Raw genomic sequence first — 15,713 nt, 5'->3', positions numbered from 1 at the left:
TTCATATTCTATCCAAAATCCTTACTTAGCTTTCCTATTAATTCAAAATTGTGCGGGTACCTGGATGGCTCAGTCGGTTAAGTGTCTGAGTCTTGATTTACCCTCAAGTCATGATCTCATGGTTCAAGAGACAGCCCGGAATGGGGCTCTGCACTGACAGCATGGAGCCTGCTTGGGATTCACTCCCTCTCTCTGCCATTCCCATACTTACTCTCTCTCTTCAAATAAATAAACATTAAAAATTGTGTAGCTTATTTTGATTAAGTAAATAATAATACTGTCAATGAATAATGAGTGTACTTAATCTGAATTTTATTTTTATTTATTTAAAGTTTATTTATTTATTTTGAGAGAGAGAGAGAAAGCACGAGTCAAGGAGGAGGGGAGAGAGAGAGAGAGAGAGAGAGAGAGAGAGAGAGAGAATCCCAAGCAGGCTCCTCGCTGCCAGCGGCAGGGCTGGAACCCAGGAACCATGAGATCATGATGCAAGGCGAAGTCCAATACTTAATCCACTGAGCCACTCAGGTGCTCCTGCATTTTAACAGATTTTTCTGAAAAAAAAAAAAAAATTATAGTAAGAGAATTATTTTATTCAAAATTATAAAATACGCAGTAAGTAAAAATAAGGCTGTATACAATAATAATGGCGTCGGATTAAAACCACAGGAGAAAAAAATTACCCACGAGTCCATATTGATGTCAATAAATAGGTAAATAAATAATTGGAGACGACAGGACAGCTCTTCCGGACAACTTTCTCCGACGACCCGCGCCGGTGGGGGTCAGGGCTGAGTGAGGCACAGGCGCACGACCCGCCAGCTGAGTCCTGACCCCAGCCCTCCCACGGATGTCGCGGAGGGTCTACAGCTCCGCGCAGCCACCAGAACAGCGGAAGTCCCGAAACTGCCGCGCCACGGCCCGGGGCGGGGCGGGGCCGCGGAGCCTCCTGGGACGCACACATCCGGGTCTTGGCGCGCGCACGCGCACCCGCCCCAAACATGGCCGCCGCCTCGGGCCCGGCCGCCCGCCTGCGGGAGGTGAGTGCCGCCGCGCCCTTCGGCTTCTCGGTTCCTCACTTTCCCTCCGGACAGTGATGTGGGGGGCGGGGTATGTGGAGGCGGGGAGGGGTCAGCCGGATATCGGTGTGGTGTGTCCGGTGCGTCCGCGGGAGGTTTTCACGGGTGGAGCGGGTGCGTCCGGCTCGTAGGGGCGCGGGTCGGCCCGGGGCATGGCTGCCCTAGCGACTAAAGACGCAAATCCGCCGCTGGTGTGGACGTTCCCCGGTGGGGTGGACGCCCCCGGCGGGTGAAGACGTCTCAACTCTTTCCTTCGCGTTGCTCAGGGTATCTGCGCTCGTATCCGGCTGGTCCTTCCCCAGGGAACGTTTGCCCTGGCCTGCCGGGTGTCCTGGCCCGGCCGCTGGGGCGAACCCCTAGTCGACCGCTCATCTGCCGGATAGTAGGTAGATCCGCGTTGGTGGGTCTCAGGCCAGAGTGGCCGCGTTGCGCCGGTAGACTGTGCCATTTCTCACGGAGTCCCGCAGGTGTCACCCCGTACCTGTTTTTTTTTTTTTTTTTCCCCTCCACCTAATACCTGCAAGTCAGATCTTGCCACTCTCAGGGCCGCGTTGTTCCACCTGTTTAGGGGCCGTTTCACTTTCCTCTTCCTTGGTTTCGTGGTTCATTTTTTTTTAACTCCTCTAACCCCCAGTAGTTCTTTTTTTTTTTTAATCCCTCTAACCCCCCAAAAGTTTTTGTACATACAGAGAAGTTGAAATACTTTCGCGACCTCATACCGACCCGTTAACATCTGATGTATATTTGCTGTAGCCGTATATTTTCCTCTGTCCATCCTTTCAGCCATTCATTAATCTTTTTGGGGCGCATTCAAAGTAAGTTGCAGATAGTACAGTGTTTCCCCCTCAATGTTTCCCTCTCAAACACTACACTACTGCTTTTTTAAGTTTTTGAGGCAAAATTGACTTACAGTGAGATGGTGAAATGCATAGATCTTCATTGTACCACTGCATAGTTTTGACAAATACTACCCAAACTTTTATCAGAATTACCATGACCACAGAAAGGTCTGTTATCCTTTGCCAATTAAAAAAAAAAAAAGTTGTTGTTAGGGACTTGAGCTTGTAAAAATATGTGTTGAATACCAAGCCTTTGTTTTCTTTCTTTCTCCCCCTGCCACCCCCAGCAGAACTTTCCTCCATTCTATTGCTTGTTTCTCTCTTCACACCCAATTTTTTTATTTTTAGAAGTTTCACACAGAGAAGTGGCAGGAATAGTTCAATTAAGACTTGTAAAACTATCCAGATTCTCAAGTTATTAATACTTTGTCACATTAGCTTTTCTTTTCTCCCTGCCTCAAACATGTGCACACACATACTGTTTTTATTTTACACACACACACACACACACACACACACACACACACACCCCTCCCAAGAGAGTAAAAGGTTTATTACTCACATACTAAGACTTTCTTGGGAGAGTAGGGCAGATTCCCCAGGTAATCCAAAAATAGCTTGAGAGCAGGAAAAGGAGACTGGCTGGGCTTTAACTGTGATTAGAGAGTGGAATTGGGATGAGGGTGGCCTAGCTTTTGTTGGGGCTTGCATGGTGTGAGCACCCTGCTAACACCAAGGAGAAAGTACACAGGCTTCTAGTTAGCTTACCTACATGTGGGGCAGTAGGGGGGGACAGGGGAGGCTTGAAAAATGCTAGCAGTCATCATCAAAATGGAGTCACACTTTGTCACAATTGGCATTAGGATAGAGTTGAAGTTGGTGGGAAACTATTTTTGTTAAAGAATACATCACTTAAACAAGTAAAGTAAACATTATCATGGGTGGTCCAAAGAGATTGGGGGGAACCATGTGGATGGGGTTGGACAGCTGAGGTCTGCCACGATTTGATGTCAGACATCCAGGCATCAAGCCTAGGTGGAACCTTTTGCAGGGTTGTAGAGACTGGGGATAAAGCCCTTCAGATGTCGGTGCCTTGGAATAGATTTCTATACAAGCTTGGCACATCCATATAAAACTGTTACTTCTCTTGTGAAATCTTAAGGTATCAGAAGCATTCCAATGGGATCTAGGCAAGTGGTTCTGACCCCAGCAGACTCATCACCTTTTTTTTTTTTTTTTTTTTTTTAAGACAGCTTTATTGAGTAGCGCCTGGGTGGCTTGGTCAGTTAAGCTTCCGATTTCGCCTCAGGTCATGATCGAGAGCTCTGGTCAGACTGTGCTGACAGCTCAGAGCCTGGAGCCTGCTTCAGATTCTGTGTCTCCCTTTCTCTACCCATCCCCTGCTCACGTTCTGTCTCTCTCTCAAAAATAAATATGAAATTAAAAATTCCAAAGACAGCTTAATTGAGATATAATTCACAGCTTTATTGGTATATACAATTAACCCTTTAAGGTATACAATTTAGTGTTTCTTAGTATATTCACTATATTGTGCATCCATCACCACTATCAAGTTAAAATATTTTTATTATCCCCCAATAGAAAACCTCTGCTCCCCCCCCCCCCCCAAAGAAAAAGGAAAAGAAAACCTGTGCCAATTAGCAGCCACTCCTCATCTCTTTTATCCCTTTGAGCCCTAGGCAATCATTAATCTTTTTGTCTCTATGCATTTGCCTATTCTAAACTGTTCATAAATGGCCATACAATATATAGTCCTTTTTGGGGGGGCTTCTTTGACTTCGCATAATGTTTTCAAGGTTCATCCTTGTAGCAGCATCTATCAGTACCTAGTTCATTTTTATGTATAAGTAATGTCCCATTGTATGGATACACCTCATTTGTTTCCGTTCATTAGTAGATGAACATTTGAGTTGCTTCCACTTTTTGGATATTAGGAATAACACTTCTGTAAACATTCATGTATACTTTTGTGGGGGTGGATGTATTTTTTTATTTTCTTGGATAACTGCATTAGGAGTGGGACTGATTATATCCATTCTACTGGGCATGAAGTGGTATCTCACTGTGGTATTGATATGCATTTCCCTGATAGTTAATGATGTTGAGCATCTTTTTCATTTTGCTTATTTGTCCATTTGTATATCTTTGGAGAACTATCAGTTCAGATCCTTTGCCCATTTATTAAGTGGGTTATTCATCTTTTAATTATTGGGTTGAAAGGGTTATTTATTTATTCCAGATATCTGTGCCCTATCATATATATGATTTGCAAATATCTTAACCTATTCCGTGTTATTTTTTTTTAAGTTTATTTATTTATTTTGGGAGAGAAACGGAGAGGGAGGGAGGAGCAGAGAGAAAGGGAGAGAGAGAGAGAATCCCAAGTAGGCTCCATACTGTCAGTGCAGAGCCTGATGCAGGGCTTGACCTCATGACTTGTGAGATCACGCCCTGTGTCAAGATCAAAATTTGGACACTTTATTAATAACTTAATAATTATCAAATTTATTAAGCATACATTGACTTATTACAGGTTTATTGAGATATAATTCACATACATAAATTCATCCAAAGTGCACAATTCAGTGGCTTTCAGTATGTTTACAAATCTGAGCAACCATCACTGCTATGTAATTTCAAATGTTTTCATCAGGCCAACAAAAAACCCCATGCTCTTTCTCCTAGCACCTAGCAACCACTAATTGACTTTCTGTCTGTATAGAATTACCTGTTCTGGACATTTCATATAAATATGATCATACAATGTATAGTCTTTTGTCTCTGAGTTCTTTCACTGAGGATAATGTTTTTAAGGTTTATCTATGTTGTTGAAGCATTCATTTATCAGTACTGCATTCCTTCTTATGGCTGAAGAATATTCCATTGTGTGAGTTTCCATATTTTGTTTAGCCATTCTTCAGTTGATGGACATTTTATTTGAATTTCAACTTTTTGTTTATTATGAATAGAGCTGCTGTGAACTTGCAATTCACATACAAGTTTATGTTTGGATATATGTTTGCATTTGTCTTGAGTAGATAGGTAGGAGTAGATTTCTGGGTAACGTAACTCTCTGTTTAACTTTTTGAGGAGCTGTCAGACTGTTATCCTAAGCAGCTGCACCATTTTAATTCCCACCAACTGGAAACTGGGTTCCAGTTTCTCCACATCCTCACAATACATGTTACTGTCCGTTTTTTATATTGGCAACACTTGTGAGTATGAAGTGGCATCTCACTGTGGTTTTGATTAGAATTTCCCTAATGACAATGATGTCGATCATCTTTTCATGTGCTTGTTGGCCGTCTGAATGTCTTCTTTGGAGAAATGTCTATTCAGATCCTTTGCCTGTTTTTAAAAATTAAATATTTATTTTTGAGAAAGAGAGGGAGAGTGAAGGGCAGAGAGAGAGAGAGCTTGATTCCAAAGCAGGCTTTCAGCTGTCAGTGCAAAGCCTGACACAGGGCTTGAACTCACGAACCATGAGATTATGACCAGAATTGAAGTTGGCTGCTTAACCAACTGAGCCACCCAGGTGCCCCTATCTTTTGCCTATTTTTAAAATTTGGATTGTTTTGGTTTTGAGTTGTAAGAGTTTAATATCTTCTGTATACAAATCATTTATTAGATGTATGCTTTGTAAGTATTCTCTCCCATTTGGTGGGTTGTCATTTCACTTTCTTAAGGGTGAATAACTCTTATTTCAATAAAGGAAGCGTCTATTATAGATTAAATGGATGTTCCCTTTACTCCTTAAGGCCTATTTTCCATATTCCCAGAACAGTCATGATCACAGCTTTGGTAGGTATCTTGCCAGGGCATTTTAATATTTTTACTTCCAGAATTTTTGTATGTCTAAAAAATTTCCCCAAGTGGTATCATGGTGTATATGTCTGACTTAGTTCTTTTAAATACACACATTCATCCTTCCCCTACAGACCTCTAGGAAGGTGCTTTCCATCTTGTCTTCACAGGACATCCAAGGCCACCCAGGCCCCAGTGTAATCAGAGGGTCTAGTATGGGAAACATGCAGTATGGTGGCAAGGCAGCCTCAGGAGGCCTGTTCCTATAGGTGAAGAACTCATAATGACCAGGAGTGACATCTGGGACATGGCCCTCTTGAGCAGCTAGCTCCTCCACATCACTATTGAATGCTGTGGATGTAGCAGGTTTCTAGGGTCTTGGTCTTGGCTTTAAAGTAAACTATTCTGATGTTTTATTATTAGGTGTGATATTTACCTTGATTCCTTATATCCTTAATTGTTAAGAATTTTCATCAGGAATTGGAGTTTTCCTTAAAGTACTTTCAGAATTTATTAATATAGGTTAAAGGGGTCTACTTTTTTTTTTTTTTTTTTTTTTTTTTTTTTAAGTAGGTTTTATGCCCAGTGTGGAGCCCAATTCAGGGACTGAACCCATGACCCCAAGATCAAGACCTGAGCTGAGATTGAGTCAGTCGCTTAACCAGCTGAGCCACTCAGGCACACCAAAGGGGTCTACCACTTTAATTGAGAGCATTTTGATCATGAATCTGGGTGAGATTTCCACAAATTACTTTCTTAATTTGAGATAGGGTGTAGAGGACTTCTACTTTTATCTGAAAATATGGGGAATTGTATCAATTGACATTCTAATGTATCCCAGTCCTTGCATTCCTAGGATAAATCCAAGTTGCCATTTTGGTAACTTTCTACCGTTTCTTAGTTAAATCCCCTTCTCATGACTGATAATGCTTATATGTGCTTTTTTTTTTTTTTAATGTATATTTATTTTTGAGAGAGAGAGCGCGAGCAGGAGAGGGGCAGAGAGAGAGGGAGACATAGAATCTGAAGGAGGCTCCAGGCTCTGAGCTGTTAGCACAGAGCCCAACACAGAACTCGAACCCACAAACCACGAGATCGTGACCTGAGTCAAAGTCGGACGCTCAACCGACTGAGCAACCCAGGCGCCCCTTGTGTGACTTTTTTTTTTTATGATCACTCTCACCAAAGTGTGTCTGTTTTGTCAGGCTTTTCAAATAACAGACTGGCGGCATTTCAAATAAGAACATAGGGCTCGAACTCACAAACTGCGAGATCATGACCTGAGCTAAAGTTGGACACTTAACCAACTAAACCACCCAGGTGCCCCACCAACTTTTTTTTTTTTAAGTTTATTTATTTTGAGAGAGGGAGAGAGAGAAAATCCCAAGCACGCTCTGTGCTGTCAGCCTGATGCAGGGCTTGATCCCACAAACTGTGAGGCCATGACCTGAGCCAAAACCAAGAGTGGGACGCTCAACCAACTGAGCTGTGCAGGCACCCCACAAGGCCAACACTTTCTGAGGAACTGTTAGCTGCATCCTCATTTGCCACATGTTTTGAGATACACCAGTTCCATTGTTTAGTTTAGTGCTAGGTGTTTCCTAATTTGTTGAGATTTCTCTTTAATCTGTGAATTACTGAGAAATGGGTTTTCATTTTTCAAAAAAAAAAATAGAGGTTTGTTTTACTTACTGTTTTTCTTTCTTTTTTTAAGTTTCTTACTTATTTTGAGAGAGAGAGAGAAAGAAAGAAAACATGAGTGGGGGAGGGGCAGAGAGAGAGGGAGAGACAGAGAATCCCAAGCAGGCTCTGCTCTGTCAGCACAGAGCCTGATGCTGTCCTGGAACTCATGAACTGTGAGATCATGACCTGAGCCAAAATCAGGAGTTGGATGTTTAACCCACTGAGCCACGCAGCCACTCCATTTACTGTTTTTCTTATGTTTGGTTTTCTTTCTGCTACTCGTTTTTAACATGACCACGTTTGTAGTCAAGAGGCTATGGTCCGTGTCATACTGTGGTGTGGTTTTGGTTGAACTTGTTCTTTGGCCTGGTATTGTCAGTGTTAGCAAATGTTCCACTTGCACCTGGAAAGCATTTGTTAGGCTCTAATTATTGACTCATGGCTCTTCATCCAGTTGTTATTGCTGCATTTTATATGATACTGATGCATATAATATTGTCATTGCTAGATTTGATTTATATATTTTTTGAAGTTTATTTATTTTGAGAGCGCATAAGTATGAGCGGGGAAGGGGCAGAGAGAGAGAGAGAGAGAGAGAGAGAGATGGGGGGAGAATCCCAAACAGGCTCTGTGCTGTCAGCCTAGAGCCTAACCTGGGGCTTGAACCCATGAACCATGAGTTCATGACCTGACTCAAAATCAAGAGTTGGATGCTTAACTGAATGAGCCACCCAGGAGCCCCTGGATTTGATTTAAATCCATGTTCATCATTTCCTTTTCTTTGCATTTCTTCCTTCTGGGTTTTGTTTTGGTTTTGTTTGTTTGTTTGTTTTTGTTTTTTTGTGAGTTTTTTTGGTGAAGAAAACAACTTTTTCTAATTCTTCTGGCTAATGTCCTTGGAGATAATTTTTTTTTGTTTTTCTGAAGCTCTCTTTGTCTTACCCTTACTTTTTTTTTTTTTTAATGTTTATTTACTTTTGAGAAAGAGAAAGAGCATGAGTTGGGGAGGAGCAGAGAGAGAGAAGCAGGCTCCAGAACCTGACATGGGGTGCAAACTCATGGACTGTGACCTGAGCCGAAGTCATACGCTTAACTGACTGAGCCACCCAGATGCCCCTTCTCACCCTCACTCTTGATTAATAGTGTATCTGAGAGGTTTTCCCCCTCAGCACTTTTTTTTTTCCAGAGCAGAAAAAGATGGTTTTATGAAAGCACAGGGACAGGGTCCATGGGTGGAAAGAGTTGCCTCTCCCTCAGCACTTTTGAAGTAGGCTTCCATTACTTTCAGGTTTCTATTTTTCTCTCAAGTGGTCTGTCACGATACTTTTTACTCCTTCACCAGTGTTCTTTCTTCTTTCTGCTGGTCTTTAAGACTATCTTCTTAGGTATAGATTGCTCTCTATTTATGCTTGAGACTCCATGTTTTTTGAGTCTGAGATGCCTACAAGTGGAATTGCTGGGTAGTGGAATGTGCCATTTTATATTTGGATGGTTGCTGCATATGGTTTTTATTCTCACAGCTTGTTTTATTTTTACTCATATGAAAAGTGCATATTTTGTGGGGTTTTTTTAAAATTTTTTTTTTTAGAGAGAGTGAACATGTGAATGAGGACGGGGCAGAGAAGGAGAGAGACTTTTTTTTTTTTTTTTTTTTTTTTAAGGAGAGAGCCATTCTTAAACAGTCTCCTTCTTGAGTCCCACAACCCTGAGATCATGACCTGAGCCGAAATCAAGAGTCAGATGTGTAACTGAGTCACTCAGGCACCCCTACATATTTTGTGTTCTTAAAGTTGCAATTTATAATTGTCTCAGTGATGGTGAGAATGAGCAGATACTCCTGTGTTCAGGATATTTGAATTTTCTCTCCATGAAGTGCCTTTTTGTATCTCCTTCCCCCCTTTTTTGTTCTGTTCTGTAAGAATTCTTTATAGATCTTGGGCATTATTCCTTTGCCTCTTTTGTATTTTATAATATTGTTTCTCCATTTGCCACTTGTGTTTTGACTCTTACTGTGTTTTTGTTGGTGTGGAAATTTAAAACGTTGATACCACATTTGTTCATCTTTATCTGTATGGTTTTTGCTTTTTTTTTTTAAAGTTTATTTATTTATGACGGCGGGGGGCGCCATAAAGAGAGAGGGAGGGAGAACGAATATGAGCTGAGGAGGGGCAGAGAGAGAGGGAGAGAGAGAAGCCCAAGCAGGCTGTCAGGGCACAGAGCCCAACACAGGGTTTGGACTCATGAACTGTACAATCATGACCTGAGCAGAAATCGAGTTAGATGCTTCACTGACTGAGCCACCCAGGTGCCCCGGTTTTTGCTTGTTGATCATGAAGGTGTCCTACATGATTTAAACTTTGATATTACGTTGGGATCTTTCTCCATTTAGAATATTTAAAAAAATATTTTTTTCTGAGGTAAGGATCTTACTTCATTTTGCTTACAAAAAATGAGGAGTCATTTGTCTTGATATCATGCAAAGGGTTGGGAGGGTGGTTAGAGGACAATCAGTAATGGTGGAGACACTGGTAGCCACTTACAGAATGGCATCCATTTCCCATGTCAGAGCTAGACTCAGACATGACCTAGCTCTCACAATAACAGTGAGGGGTGGTCATTCACAGCTCCAGGACTTTCAGAACTTCCAGGTCATGGAGTGAAAGCAGAACTCGACCACAAAGCCGGGATGAAAACTGCTCATTCAGCACTGTCGTAAGCACATTGTGAAGTTGGGGCTTTGAAAATGTGTCCTGATTGTTGATATGGGTAGTGGGTGGTAGAATAAGCACACAGTAGCCAAGGTGGTGTTCCAGTGAGCAGCGACACCTGGCCTCTCATCTCCCACATCTCACTTTCATTCTTTTGGTAATATTTATCTCCATTGCCCTTCTTCCTGCTTCTTCTCTAGGAAGATGAAATGCTGTATGGCTCTTTTAACCTGTTCTTGCCTCCATCCCTAAAGTCTCACTTTACCTTCCCCTTATACAGATATTAATTTGAAAAAGTAAAAATACACAGCACAGAATGTAAATTGGTGCAACCACTGTGGAAAACAGTGGGGAGCTTCCTCGAAAAAATTAAAAATAAAAATACCATATTATCTAGTAATTCCACTCCTGGGTATTTACCCCCAAAAAGAAAATAAAACACTAATTCAAAAAGATACATGCCCCCTGTTTATTGCAGCATTATTTACAATAGCCAAAATATGGAAGCAACCCAAGTGTCTATCAATAGATGAATGGATAAAGATTGTGCTATGTACATATTACTCATACTTATGAATATTACTCAGTCATAAAAAAGTGAGATTTTGCCATTTGCAACAACACGGATGGATCTAGAGGCTATTATGCTAAGTGAAATAAGTCAAGCAGAGAAAGACATACCATATGATTTCATTTATATGGGGAATCAAAAAAACCCAAATGAACAAACATATAAAAAGTAGAATCAAACTGAGATCAGACTGATGGTTGCCAGAAGGGAGGGATGTGGGGATGGGCAAAATGGTGAAGGGGAGTGTGAGGTATAGACTTTTAGTTACAGAGTGAACAAGTCATGGGATTAGAGGTACAGTATACGGAATATAGTCAATGGTATTGTAATGGTGTTATATGGTAACAGATGGTAGCCACTTGTACTGAGCATAGCATAACCTGTAGACTTGTCAAGTCACTGTGTTGTACATCTGAAACCAATGTAACATAGTGTGTCATCTTTATTTCAATAAAAAAATAAGCCGGGCAAAATTAATAACAAAATAAAAATATGGATTCACATACCTGGCCTGTCATCATTTTTTATTCCCTTTCAGATATAACTTTATGTACTTAAGTCTTTTTCATTCTTTACTTTTCAGCCTGGGAAATGAGATTGAAAATGACACCTCAGAATATTCCTGAGGAAGAACTGTCCTGTGACGTGGAAATGGAAGGATTTGCAAGAGAGGGTTCCCATCTTTCCATTCTAGGTAATAATCGGGACTGTAAGAACTGGGAGGGACATTTGAGGCAGTCAGCTTTAACTCAGGAGAAACCAGGGACTCAGGAAATAATTTGTGAATATTCTGGACTTGGGGAGCGTTTGAGTGCAAGTTCAGACCTTCTGCCATCTAAGAGAGTTCCTACAAATGGTTTTCATATACGTGACTCAGATGTTAAAAGTTTGGATTGCGACCCAGCTTTACACAGTTGTGCAAAAAATTATGTAGCTAAGAGAACTAGTGACAGTGATGCTTGTGGAAGAGCCTTCGACCATTCTGGCGAGGTTTTTCAACTTGGAAGAGATCAAACAAGAGAGAAATCCTATAAATACCCTGAAAGTGTTAAATCTTTCAATCATTTTACTCCTGTTGGTGAACCAAAAGTACTGAAAAAGGGGAAGAAACTGTATGAAGGTAAGGATTTGGGGGACATCTTTACCCTGAGTTCATCTCTTAATGAAAACAGGAGGAGTCACCTTGGAGAGAAACTGTATAAATGCAGTGAATGTGGCAAATGCTTCAAACGGAACTCTTCTCTTGTTTTGCATCACCGAACTCACACTGGAGAGAAACCTTATACCTGTACTGAATGTGGAAAATCATTCTCCAAAAACTACAACCTGATTGTGCATCAAAGAATCCATACAGGAGAGAAGCCCTATAAATGCAATAAATGTGGGAAAGCCTTCAGTGATGGGTCAGCTCTCACACAACACCAGAGAATTCACACTGGGGAAAAACCTTATGAATGTCTAGAATGTGGGAAAACCTTCAACCGAAATTCATCACTGATTTTGCATCAAAGAACTCATACAGGGGAAAAACCATATAGATGTAATGAGTGTGGGAAACCTTTCACCGACATCTCCCACCTCACCGTGCATCTCAGAATCCACACTGGGGAGAAGCCCTATGAATGTAGCAAATGCGGAAAGGCTTTCCGGGATGGCTCATACCTTACCCAGCATGAGAGGACTCACACTGGAGAGAAGCCCTTTGAATGTGTGGAGTGCGGGAAGTCCTTCAACCGAAACTCTCACCTCATTGTGCATCAAAAAATTCACTCTGGGGAGAAACCCTATGAATGTAAAGAGTGTGGGAAAACTTTCATTGAGAGTGCTTACCTCATCAGGCACCAGAGGATTCATACTGGTGAGAAGCCCTATGGCTGTAACCAGTGTCAGAAACTTTTCAGGAACATTGCCGGCCTCATCCGGCACCAGAGGACTCATACTGGTGAGAAGCCCTACGAGTGTAATCAGTGTGGTAAAGCTTTCAGAGACAGTTCCTGTCTGACCAAGCACCAGAGAATTCACACAAAGGAGACCCCATACCAGTGTCCTGAATGTGGAAAGTCCTTCAAGCAGAACTCTCACTTGGCGGTACATCAGAGACTCCACAGCAGGGAGGGTCCCAGCCAGTGTCCTCAGTGTGGGAAAACGTTCAGAAGGAGCTCGTCCCTCATCCGACATCAAAGAAAACACTCTGGAGAGCAGCCCATGGAAACATAATGATTGTGGGCCACATTCATCTACTGACTGGCTCTCAAGAAGCTGTGTGAAGGAGGAATGTCTTCAGAGGTGACTTTTCCCTGTCAGACAATAATGTTTTAAGCTATTCAGTGAACTGATGAATGTGAGGCATTCCTTAGCCATACTATTAAATCTATACGTTGAGGAACTCCTGGAGAAAACACAGGGTAGTAGTAAATGTAGAAGAGGCTTCAGGAATGATGCAGCTAGTACCAAACATAATAGCACACACACTGGAATAAAATCTGTGGATGTCAAGAAGGTACTCCGAAGATGCATCAGAGTGCTTAAGAAAGAACCTATGGATGTGTTCCGTGTGTAATCAGTATGTGGAATACTTTAATGAGGAACATCTGCCTCGTACATAAGCAAATTTTTATTAGGATCAAGTGTAATTAGTGGCAGGAGCTCTTACCATCTACTCTGTATCAACAAAGACATCCTGGTGATAGACCCCATGCAACACTCCACCCCATAGCAACCACAGAATCGCAGTTAGATTTTGCTGTTTGTGTGTATTCTATGTTACAGCCTTGTCAGATGTTCAGGATTTATTTCAGAAGGGGCAAGTAGGTGAGGACGTTGCTTGTGAATGAACAATGAAATTCTCCCTTTTAATACTGGAGCAGGCTTGTACTAAGATGGAAAGGGTTGCTGCTGAGAAATGTGATGCGTTGCTTTAGTTGTGGAAATAAAAATAGAACGAGTTCTTTCATTTCTGTTATTACTCCCCATTGTTCATCTAGTACACTACTAATTTGTTCCATGCAGTCATGCCGAACCATGATTATAAAGGTTTTGTTACCATGTTGAAAATGCTTATAATATGGAAGGCAACAACAACAATAAAAAAAAGCATAAAATAGAAGGCTTGCTGTTACTACAGCCATGTAAAGATATGTGCACATACGGATGTAGATTGGAAATTTGTCATAGAGAAATAAACATGGCTTTCTTAGGGGCCTCCATTCATGTCTGATTTTTTCTATATTGTAAAATATACATTGTTGCTATAATATTTTGATAAGGAATAAAAAGAGAAAGCCAAGAGGCAAATTTTGGGTTTCTTTGGACTTTTTTTTTTTTTTTTTTAATGAAAAGGGGCTAGTTCAGCGTCACAGGGCAGCTTTAAGTATGGATGAAAGGCATCCAGGAAGAAGTTTCTCTCAAGTCAGGGTATCCCATGACCCAAGGCATAAGAATAATTTCCTTTTTTGGGGACCTGGAGGTGAGGAGAGAATAGGGCTGAGAAAATAGGAAGTGGGAGGCTGTTGAGAGGTCTAGGATGATCTGGGAACATCCCTCCTGAGGAAATACAGTGCTGGCCAGGGGAGAGCTGCCCAGGCTGGTTGGCAGGTCTGCAGAGCCCTGGGGGTGGCCCCCCTTGAGAGTCACTGAGTGAAGGCTGTGAGATAATAAGTTTATGTTGTTTTAAGCTGCTGAGTTTGGGGTAATCTGTTACAGAAACAATAGAAAACTAACACACATTATAGAAAATACTTGCCTGCCCTTTCCCTCTCTTCCTTGCACTCCTTTCTGATACTCCAGCAGGGCCATTGCCAATTTACACCACTCTTTCTTATAAGTTAGGAAAAGAGCCCCGTTGGGGCAGTGGGGGAGGAAAACGCTTGCTTCAGAGCTATTACAACTGGGTGCTGGGCTGCATCTGTGGCAGGGCTAAGCGCCAAGACCGTGAGGCTCAGAGACTGAGGAGCCTGGTGCATCGCCCCTTACAAGCCCTGCCTGACTCCCGGACAGTATGACTAGGTTTAACCATATGTCCAGACCCAAGACCTCCCCCATCCTCCCACAGGCTGGGTTGCAATTCTTCCTTAACAAACAATCAGGAACTCCTGTTGGAAGGCTAAATTATGGCCTCCCAAATGTGTCTACATCCTAATCCGTGGGACCTTTGATTGTTAGTGTAGATGCAAAGGGAATTTGAAGGAGTGACGAAGATCTTAAGATGTAGAGATGATGCTGGGTTATCTGGTGGGGGCGGTGTCATCACAGGGGTCCTCAATGGGTCAAAGTCAGAGGAGAGGTGATGATGGAGCCAGAAGTTAGAGCAATGCATTTGAAGATGGAGAGATGCCATGAGCCAAGGAATGGGGGCGCTCCTAGAACCTGGCAGAGGCAGGGAAACTGGTTCTCCCTCCACAGCCTCCAGAAGACACCAGCCCTGCTGACACCTTGTGAACTCAGTGAAAGTGATTTTTGGACTTAAGGCTTCCAGAACTGTAAGAGAGTATATGTGTGTATTTTTAAGGCACAAAACTTGTGTTAACTTGCTACAGCAGCCATAGGAAATTAACACACTCCCATTCTAGTTCTTACAGACCTTTAACCTTCCCAGCTCCTGCTTGGTGAGGTATTCAATGTGTGTTTCTTTCTCAGCAAGTTAATAAACACAACTTGAAAAACAAAATCCTCTGCTAGTCTCTGTCTGCTTTGAGAGTAGGCACGGCCTACTCAGCCGGGTGCCGCTTGGGAATCCACACAGCCCTTCTTGCCAGAGCTAGTCTAGTAAATTAAGTCCTATTAATGAACAGCCATTAGTGAAAGGAAATTTCAGAAAAATTAAGGAAGAGATGCCCTTTACCTCTACTTAACACCTCCCACACCCTAGGTTGGGTGAGAGGAACACACCTTTCAGCATCCTGGAAGAAGTCTATAGCCTAAGAATGTGTGTGGAAGGTCCAGATGTGCTGTCTAATCCAATATGAGACGGGATGTTCATGATGGTTGCCACCGTATTTCTAGTTTCATTAAT

General features: G+C 42.1%; 1 protein-coding gene across 1 annotated transcript; it reads left to right on the top strand.

Moving 5' to 3' along the window:
* The first annotated feature begins 739 nt into the window (after positions 1–739).
* On the top strand, positions 740–13,988 carry ZNF329 (zinc finger protein 329). The gene is made up of 2 exons (XM_027037559.2): positions 740–1,037; positions 11,286–13,988. The coding sequence occupies exons 1-2, from the start codon at positions 848–850 to the stop codon at positions 12,917–12,919; spliced, it is 1,824 nt and encodes a 607-aa protein (XP_026893360.2). The 5' UTR covers positions 740–847; the 3' UTR covers positions 12,920–13,988.
* The last annotated feature ends 1,725 nt before the right edge of the window (positions 13,989–15,713 follow it).

Source organism: Acinonyx jubatus, chromosome E2 (genome assembly GCF_027475565.1).
Source record: "Acinonyx jubatus isolate Ajub_Pintada_27869175 chromosome E2, VMU_Ajub_asm_v1.0, whole genome shotgun sequence".
Lineage (NCBI taxonomy): Eukaryota > Metazoa > Chordata > Mammalia > Carnivora > Felidae > Acinonyx > Acinonyx jubatus.
Note: the sequence above shows the minus strand (reverse complement) of the source record. Positions and strands in the feature narration are given on the sequence as shown.

Excerpts from the sequence above, each read along its gene's own strand:
- ZNF329 (XM_027037559.2), top strand. The coding sequence starts at position 848 with ATGTCGCGGAGGGTCTACAGCTCCGCGCAGCCACCAGAACAGCGGAAG. Across the intron at positions 1,038-11,285 it reads CGGCCGCCCGCCTGCGGGAG|CCTGGGAAATGAGATTGAAA; the intron begins GTGAGTGCCGCC and ends TTTACTTTTCAG.